The sequence below is a fragment of the Panulirus ornatus genome, chromosome 31 (assembly GCF_036320965.1).
Source record: "Panulirus ornatus isolate Po-2019 chromosome 31, ASM3632096v1, whole genome shotgun sequence".
Classification (NCBI taxonomy): domain Eukaryota; kingdom Metazoa; phylum Arthropoda; class Malacostraca; order Decapoda; family Palinuridae; genus Panulirus; species Panulirus ornatus.
Genome location: NC_092254.1, coordinates 18,801,829 through 18,811,691, shown reverse-complemented (window position 1 = coordinate 18,811,691; position 9,863 = coordinate 18,801,829). Strand labels below are relative to the sequence as shown.

The 9,863-nt window shown below is 41.4% G+C and overlaps 1 protein-coding gene across 1 annotated transcript in view; it reads left to right on the top strand.

Moving 5' to 3' along the window:
• Positions 1-3,398: 3,398 nt before the first annotated feature.
• LOC139758854 (lysozyme-like) overlaps positions 3,399-9,863 on the top strand; it is a 33,491-nt gene continuing 27,026 nt past the window's right edge. Inside the window, exons 1-2 of the mRNA XM_071680717.1 lie at positions 3,399-3,546; positions 3,701-3,821. Of these exons, the coding sequence (XP_071536818.1) occupies positions 3,415-3,546; positions 3,701-3,821 (253 nt within the window). The 5' untranslated portion in view covers positions 3,399-3,414. The remainder of the gene's footprint in view (positions 3,547-3,700; positions 3,822-9,863) is intronic.

Sequence of the window (9,863 nt, the reverse complement as noted above, 5' to 3'; positions counted from 1 at the left end):
AAATGACTTGGTAAACAGAGAAGAGGTAGTAAAACCTTTGGAGAAGATGAAAGCCGGAAAGGCAGTGGGTTTGGATGGTATTGCAGTGGAATTTATTAGAAAAGGGGGTGACTGTATTGTTGACTGGTTGGTAAGGTTATTCAATGTATGTATGATTCATGGTGAGGTGCCTGAGGATTGGGGAAATGCTTCCATAGTGCCATTGTACAAAGGCAAAGGGGATAAAAGTGAGTGCTCAAATTAGAGAAGTATAAGTCTGTTGAGTATTCATGGGTAATTATATGGGAGGGTATTGATTGAGAGGGTGTAGGCATGTACAGAGCATCAGGTTGGGGAAGGGCAGTGTGGTTTCAGAAGTGGTAGAGGATGTGTGGATCAGATATTTGCCTTGAAGAATGTATGTGAGAAATACTTAGAAAAGCAAATGGATTTGTATGTAGCATTTACTGATCTGGAGAAGGCATATAATAGAGTTGATAGAGATGCTTTATGGAAGGTATTAAGAATGTATGGTGTGGGAGGCAAGTTGTTAGAAGCAGTGAAAAGTTTTTATCGAGGATGTAAGGAATGTGTACGTGTAGGAAGACAGGAAAGTAATTGGTTCTCAGTGAATGTAGGTTTGCGGTAGGGGATGTGTGATGTATCCATGGTTGTTTAATTTGTTTATGGATGAGGTTGTTAGGGAGGTGAATGGAAGAGTTTTGGAAAGAGGGGCAAGTATGAAGTCTGTTGGGGATGAGAGAGCATGGGAAGTGAGTCAGTTGTTGTTCGCTGATGATACAGCGCTGGTGGCTGATTCATGTGAGAAACTGCAGAAGCTGGTGACTGAGTTTGGTAAAGTGTGTGTAAGAAGAAAGCTGAGGGTAAATGTGAATAAGAGCAAGGTTATTAGGTACAATAGGGTTGAGGGACAAGTCCACTGGGAGGTAAGTCTGAATGGAGAGAAACTGGAGGAAGTAAAGGGTTTTCGATATCTGGGAGTCGATTTGGCATCGGATGGAGCCATTGAAGAAGAAGTGAATCATAGGATGGGGGAGGGGGCGAAAGTTCTGGGAGCGTTGAAGAATGTGTGGAAGTCGAGAACCTTATCTCGGAAAGCAAAAATGGGTATGTTTGAAGTGGTTCCAACAATGTTATATAGTTGCGAGGCGTGGGCTATGGGTAGCGTTGTCCGGAGGAGGGTGGATGTGCTAGAAATGAGATGTTTGAGGACAATATGTGGTGTGAGGTGGTTTGATTGAGTCAGTAATAATAGGGTAAGAGAGATGTGTGGTCATAAAATGAGTGTGGTTGAGAGAGCAGAAGAGGATGTTTTGAAATGGTTCGGTCACATGGAGAGATTAAGTGAGGAAAGATTGACCAAGAGGATATATGTGTCAGAGGTGAAGGGAACGAGGAGAAGTGGGAGACCAAATTGGAGGTGGAAAGATGGAGTGAAAAAGATTTTGAGTGATCGGGGCCAGAATATGCAGGAGGGTGAAAGGCGTGCAAGGAATAGAGTGAATTGGAACGATGTGGTATATCGGGGTCGACGTGCTGTCAGTGGATTGAACCAGGGCATATGAAGCGTCTGGGGTAAACCATGGAAAGTTCTGTTGGGCCTGGATGTGGAAAGAGAGCTGTGGTTTCCGTGCATTATTACATGACAGCTAGAGACTGAGTGTGAACGGAGATGGCCTTTGTTGTCTTTTCCTAGCGCTACCTCGCGCACATGAGGGAGGAGGGGGTTGGTGTTTTATGTGTGGCGGGGTGGGGATGGGAATGAATAAAGGCAGACAGTATGAACTATGTACATGTGTATATATTTATATGTTTGTGTGTGTATATATATATGTATACGTTGAGATGTATAGGTATGTATATTAGCGTGTGTGGATGTGTATGTATATACATGTGTATGTGGGCGGGTTGGGCCATTCTTTCGACTGTTTCCTTGCGCTACCTCGCTAACGCGGGAGACAGCGTGAAAGCAATATATATATATATATATATATATATATATATATATATATATATATATATATATATATATATATATATATATATATATATATATATACATATATATATACATATATATATATATATATATATATATATATATATATATATATATATATATATATATATATATATATATATATATGCCTATACACGCACATATACACAGATTTTTACATATATACATATGTACAGATTCATACTGACTTGCCTTCATCCACTGATGGTGCTACCTCGCCCCACAGGAAACAGCATCGCCACTCTCCGCTTCAGCGAGGTAGCGCCGGAAATAACAGGCAAAATAGGCTACATTCGTTCACACTTTGTCTCTAGCTGTCGTGTGTAATGCAACGAAGCCACAGATCCCTTTCCTCATCCAGGCCCCACAGACCTTTAAATGGTTTACTCCAGACGCTTCATATGCTCTGGTTCAATGCACTGAGAGCACGTTGACTACGGTATGCCACATTTTTCCACTTCACCTTGTACCTGGTTCGTGTTATCTCTTCACAACATAGTTACTTATGAAGCTATGAATACAATATTTTCTGGTAATCTTTTCTGCGAAATTTATTAAAAGTTCTGATCACATGACTCGTGCACTTTGCTCTAATTTTGTAGTAGCACCATCATGTCTCGTGTCATTATTTCTGTCTGTCATTCTGTCATGAGGCATTATGTCCGGCGCAATATTCTCAATGCTCTACTAGAGTAAATGTGACTTTTTAAATTCCTTACCATCACTTGCTGCCTTTAGCATCGTGTGAACTGCACGTTCTCCATAATCACTTAGACTTTTCTTTCTTCTTTCGTCCATTGAGAAAACATTTAGATTACAGAGAGCATTTTCTTCCCCATAACAGTATGTATTAAGTGAATGGATCGTCACTTCTACCATCTCGTGTGCTTGATTGCTTGTAAGTGCAGAGTGGGAGTCGGGCCCTACACTCAAGGGCTCCATCCTTTAAGCTTTCATGATACAATTTTTTTCCACTTTAATGTTCTCTCTGTACCAACCGTTGGGATGTGGGTGGAGGATGAGTGTACGCGTAAAAAAACATCAATTCTACTAATTTATCTGGTTGCTTGCACCATAAGCACTGCATCACTGAACTCATGTTAACATTAAGTAACATACGTTTCTATATAACTAATCTTCAGTCATATATGAAACAGGGTAGACTCAGCAAATATCAAAATGATATATTTGTGTTAAAGTCAAAGGTTTGCTTCTTATGAATACTTTGATATGCATTTTAAGATTCGTTATCGGGTTCCATGTGAATCTAAGATGGCAACACCGAATGACGGGCTTACAGTGTGTGTGATCAACAGCTGCTGCAGCTTATTTTTCCGATGTGCACGTGTCAAGATCTCACACTATGCTCCTGGACACTTATATAAAGACAGCAAATGCACACTCACACACATACACGGTATCAGCAGCACTGCACAATGTCCAGTACACTGTGTCTCCTCCTGGCTGTTCTGGTGGCCACCACCACAGCCGAACTGACGGACGAATGTCTGTACTGCATGTGTTACGTGAGTACAACAGGCGTGTTCACGCTCACCTCCGTCACTTGGCAGTTTGCCAGGTGACTTTATTTATCAAAAACAAGGAGACAGTAATGGTTTAACATAGGAAAAGAAAGACAAGTCATTAGTTACAGATTGCTCCTCCTGTCACTCTTTGCAGGCGTCGAGCAACGGTTGTGTGATGCCAGACCCAACGTGCAGAAATGATGGGTGGGGGGAACTGTGTGGCCCCTGGGCCATCACAGAACCCTACTGGGAGGACGGAGGACATCTGCTGGGAGGTAAGACTATCTCAGGCAAGATGTAGGTATATGTCATGGTCATGATGTAGGTATATGTCACAGTCATGATGTAGGTATATGTCATGGTCATGATGTAGGTATATGTCATGGTCATGATGTAGGTATATGTCATGGTCATGATGTAGGTATATGTCATGGTCATGATGTAGGTATATGTCATGGTCATGATGTAGGTATATGTCATGGTCATGATGTAGGTATATGTCATGGTCATGATGTAGGTATATGTCATGGTCATGATGTAGGTATGTCATGATGTAGGTATATGTCATGGTAATGATGTAGGTATATGTCATGGTCATGATGTAGGTATATGTCATGGTCATGATGTAGGTATATGTCATGGTCATGATGTAGGTATATGCCATGGTCATGATGTCGGTATATGTCATGGTCATGATGTAGGTATATGTCATGGTCATGATGTCGGTATATGTCATGGTCATGATGTAGGTATATGCCATGGTCATGATGTCGGTATATGTCATGGTCATGATGTAGGTATATGTCACAGTCATGATGTCGGTATATGTCATGGTCATGATGTCGGTATATGTCATGGTCATGATGTAGGTATATGTCATGGTCATGATGTCGGTATATGTCATGGTCATGATGTAGGTATATGCCATGGTCATGATGTCGGTATATGTCATGGTCATGATGTAGGTATATGTCACAGTCATGATGTCGGTATATGTCATGGTCATGATGTCGGTATATGTCATGGTCATGATGTCGGTATATGTCATGGTCATGGTATAAGCATATGTCATGGTCATGATATAGGAATCTGTCATGATGTAGGTATATGTCATAGTAATGCTGTAGGATATGTCATGATGTAGGTATATAGCATAAATAACAGTTCACGGTTTGTCACATTCATGACCAAGTGAAAGAAGTGAAAATCAGTCATAACATTGAAACAGTGACACGGTAACTATCCACTGTGATATCACATTACTGAAGGTGTGGACGTAACAGTGACCAGGTAGTATGTGTACTTTATGGTACCGACAGATTTTGTGGATGACCCTCATAATTACAGTGTGTCTCCGTCTGACTGAAAGTTTGTAAGGAATAATGACCAAGTATGAGAATCTGGTGACACTTGTGCAAGCTTCACTGTCAGTGATGATGTTATTCTTGTGAACGGAACGTGGGATGCGGGACACGACATTGATGTCCCAGTGATAGGCACCGTCATCCCAGCGCTGATCTTTGTACACTATCAGATACAGAACCATTGCTGAGAGATGTTTTCATCCGTCACTGACTCTAGTATGAAGGGAGATAAGCGTCTAAGTGGTGCAGTGTTCACACTTACCGACCGTGACGCATTCATAAAGGCCGTCCAGGGTCGACATGTTTCTTGGAGATAATCCACCTCATCATCAGGTGCCAGTACCTAACAAAGTTATTCAAATTCCAACATCACATTTCGTTCCCGCCGTTCAACACCAGTCTCTCTAGGCCAAACATTGACTGCTTTGTCTGGTCGTAAACGTTGTAAGGGAGAGTGATCAAGGAGAGTCATGTGGCGGGGGTTGACCTGGGTAGATGGGTGTGTCATGAACAACATTCTTATGTTTTCGTGTTTTTATAAATTCTCACATTTGATTTGGTTGATACTAGGATGGACTTCGAAATTGCCTGGGAACAAATTAAAGTTCTTAGTATTAGCATTTAAGCCAGATTCAGTGAAAATACGTGAAGCATACTCAGCAGAGGGGTAAAGAATTACAGGATTATCAAAATTATATATCTATATATATATTATATGCTTTGTCGCTGTCTCCCGCGTTAGCGAGGTAACGCAAGGAAACAGACGAAAGAATGGCCCAACCCACCCACATACACATGTATATACGTACACGTCCACACACGCAAATATACATACCTATACATCTCAATGTATACATATATATGCACACACAGACACATACATATATACACATGCAAACAATTCACACTGTCTGTCTTTATTCATTCCCATCGACACCTCGCCACACATGGAATAGCAGCCCCTTCCCCCTCATGTGTGCGTGGTAGCGTTAGGAAAAGACAACAAAGGCCATATTCGTTCACACTCAGTCTCTAGCTGTCATGTATTGATGCACCGAGACCACAGCTCCCTTTCAACATCCAGGCCCCACAGAACTTTCATTGGTTTACCCCACACGCCTCACATGCCCTGGTTCAATCCACTGACAGCACGTCGACACCGGTATACCACATCGTTCCAATTCACTCTATTCCTTGCATGTCTTTCACCCTCCTGCATGTTCAGGCCCCGATCACTCAAAATCTTTTTCACTCCATCTTTCCACCTACAATTTGGTCTCCCACTTCTCCTCGTTCCCTCCACCTCTGACACATATATCCTCTTGGTCAATCTTTAATCACTCATTCTCTCCATGTGACAAAACCATTTCAAAACGTCCCTCTTCTGCTCTCTCAACCACACTCTTTTTATTACCACACATCCCTCTTACCCTTACATTATTTACTCGATCAAACCACCTCACACCACATATTGTCCTCAAACACCTCATTTCCAGCACATCCACCCTCCTCCGCACAACTCTATCCATATCCATCGCCTCGCAACCATACAACATTGTTGGAACCACTATTCCTTCAAACATACCCATTTTTGCTTTCCAAGATAATGTTCTCGACTTCCACATATTCTTCAACGCTCCCAGAATTTTCGCCCCCTTACCCACGCTATGATTCACTTCCGCTTCCATGGTTCCATCCGCTGCCAAATCCACTCCTAGATATCAAAAACACTTCACTTCCTCCAGTTTTTCTCCATTCAAACTTACCTCCCAGCTGACTTGACCCTCAACCCTACTGTAACTAATAACCTTGCTCTTGTTCACATTTAATCTCAACTTTCTTCTTTCACACACCTTACCAGACTCAGTCACTAGCTTCTGCAGTTTCTCACATGAATCAGCCACCAGGGTTATATCATCAGCGAACAACTCACTTCTAAAGCTCTCTCATCCCCAACAGACTTCATACTTGCCCCTCTTTCCAAAACTCTTGCATTCACCTCCCTAACAACCCTATCCATAAAGAAATTAAACAACCATGGAGACATCACACACCCCTGCGAAAACCTACATTCACTGAGAATCAATTACTTTCCTCTCTTCCTACACGTACACATGCCTTACATCCTCGATAAAAACATTTCACTGCTTCTAACAACTTGCCTCCCACACGATATATTCTTCATACTTTCCACAGAGCATCTCTATCAACTCTATCATATGCCTTCGTATGATCCATAAATGCTACATACATACATACATACAAATATATATATATATATATATATATATATATATATATATATATATATATATATATATATATATATATATATATATATATATATATATATATATATATATATATATATATATATATATATATATATATATATATATATATATTCTTTTAACTTTCTAAAATGGGAAACAGAAGAAGGAGTCACGCGGGGAGTGATCATCCTCCTCGAAGGCTCAGATTGGGGTGTCTAAATGTGTGTGGATGTAACCAAGATGTGAAAAAAGGAGAGATAGGTAGTGTGTTTGAGGAAAGGAACCTGGATGTTTTGGCTCTGAGTGAAACGAAGCTCAAGGGTAAAGGGGAAGAGTGGTTTGGGAATGTCTTGGGAGTAAAGTCAGGGGTTAGTGAGAGGACAAGAGCAAGGGAAGGAGTAGTAGTACTCCTGAAACAGGAGTTGTGGGAGTATGTGATAGAATGTAAGAAAGTAAATTCTCGATTGATATGGGAAAAACTGAAAGTTGATGGAGAGAGATGGGTGATTATCGGTGCATGTGCACCTGGGCATGAGAAGAAAGATCATTAGAGGCAAGTGTTTTGGGAGCAGCTGAATGAGTGTGTTAGTGGTTTTGATGCACGAGACCGGGTTATAGTGATGGGTGATTTGAATGCAAAGGTGAGTAATGTGGCAGTTGAGGGAATAATTGGTATACATGGGATGTTCAGTGTTGTAAATGGAAATGGTGAAGAGATGGTAGATTTATGTGCTGAAAAACGACTGGTGATTAGGAATACCTAGTTTAAAAAGCGAGATATACATAAGTATACTTATGTAAGTAGGAGAGATGGCCAGAAAGCGTTATTGGATTACGTGTTAATTGACAGGCGAGCGAAAGAAAGACTCTTGGATGTTTATGTGCTGAGAGGTGCAACTGGAGGGATGTCTGATTATTATCTTGTGGAGGTTAAGGTGAAGATTTGTATGGGTTTTCAGAAAAGAAGAGTGAATGTTGGGGTGAAGAGGGTGGTGAGAGTAAGTGAGCTTGGGAAGGAGACTTGTGTGAGGAAGTACCAGGAGAGACTGAGGACAGAATGGAAAAAGGTGAGAACAATTGACGTAAGGGGAGTGGGGAAGGAATGGGATGTATTTAGGGAATCAGTGATGGATTGCGCAAAAGATGCTTGTGGCATGAGAAGAGTGGGAGGTGGGTTGATTAGAAAGGGTAGTGATTGGTGGGATGAAGAAGTAAGATTATTATTGAAAGAGAAGAGAGAGGCATTTGGACGATTTTTGCAGGGAAAAAATACAATTGAGTGGGAGATGTATAAAAGAAAGAAACAGGAGGTCAAGAGAAAGGTGCAAGAAGTGAAAAAGAGGGGAAATGAGAGTTAGGGTGAGACAGTATCAATGAATTTTAGGGAGAATAAAAAGATGTTCTGGAAGGAGGTAAATAAAGTGCGTAAGACAAGGGAGCAAATGGGAACTTCAGTGAAGGGCGCAAATGGGGAGGTGATAACAAGTAGTGGTGATGTGAGAAGGAGATGGAGTGAGTATTTTGAAGGTTTGTTGAATGTGTTTGATGATAAAGTGGCAGATATAGGGTGTTTTGGTCGAGGGGGTGTGCAAAGTGAGAGGGTTAGGGAAAATGATTTGGTAAACAGAGAAGAGTTAGTAAAAGCTTTGCGGAAGATGAAAGCCGGCAAGGCAACAGGTTTGGATGGTATTGCAGTGGAATTCATTAAAAAAGGGGGTGACTGTATTATTGACTGTTTGGTAAGGTTATTTAATGTATGTATGACTCATGGTGAGGTGACTGAGGATTGGCGGAATGCGTGCATAGTGCCATTATACAAAGGCAAAGGGGATAAGAGTGAGTGCTCAAATTACAGAGATATAAGTTTGTTGAGTATTCCTGGTAAATTATATGGGAGGGTATTGATTGAGAGGGTGAAGGCATGTACAGAGCATCAGATTGGGGAAGAGCAGTGTGGTTTCAGAAGTGGTAGAGGATGTGTGGATCAGGTGTTTGCTTTGAAGAATGTATGTGAGAAATACTTAGAAAAGCAAATGGATTTGTATGTAGCATTTATGGATCTGGAGAAGGGATATGATAAAGTTGATAGAGATGCTCTGTGGAAGGTATTAAGAATATATGGTGTGGGTGGCAAGTTGTTAGAAGCAGTGAAAAGTTTTTATCGAGGATGTAAGGCATGTGTACGGGTAGGAAGAGAGGAAAGTGATTGGTTCTCAGTGAATGTAGGTTTGCGGCAGGGGTGTGTGATGTCTCCATGGTTGTTTGATTTGTTTATGGATGGGGTTGTTAGGGAGGTGAATGCAAGTGTTTTGGAAAGAAGGGCAAGTATGAAGTCTGTTGGGGATGAGAGAGCCTGGGAAGTGAGTCAGTTGTTGTTCGCTGATGATACAGCGCTGGCGGCTAATTCATGTGAGAAACTGCAGAAGCTGGTGACTGAGTTTGGTAAAGTGTGTGAAAAAAGAAAGTTAAGAGTAAATGTGAATAAGAGGAAGGTTATTAGGTACAGTCGGGTTGAGGGTCAAGTCAATTGGGAGGTAAGTTTGAATGGAGAAAAACTGGAGGAAGTAAAGTGTTTTAGATGTCTGGGAGTGGATCTGGCAGCGGATGGAACCATGGAAGCGGAAGTGGATCATAGGGTGGGGGAGGGGGAGAAAATTCTGGGAGCCTTGAAGAATGTGTA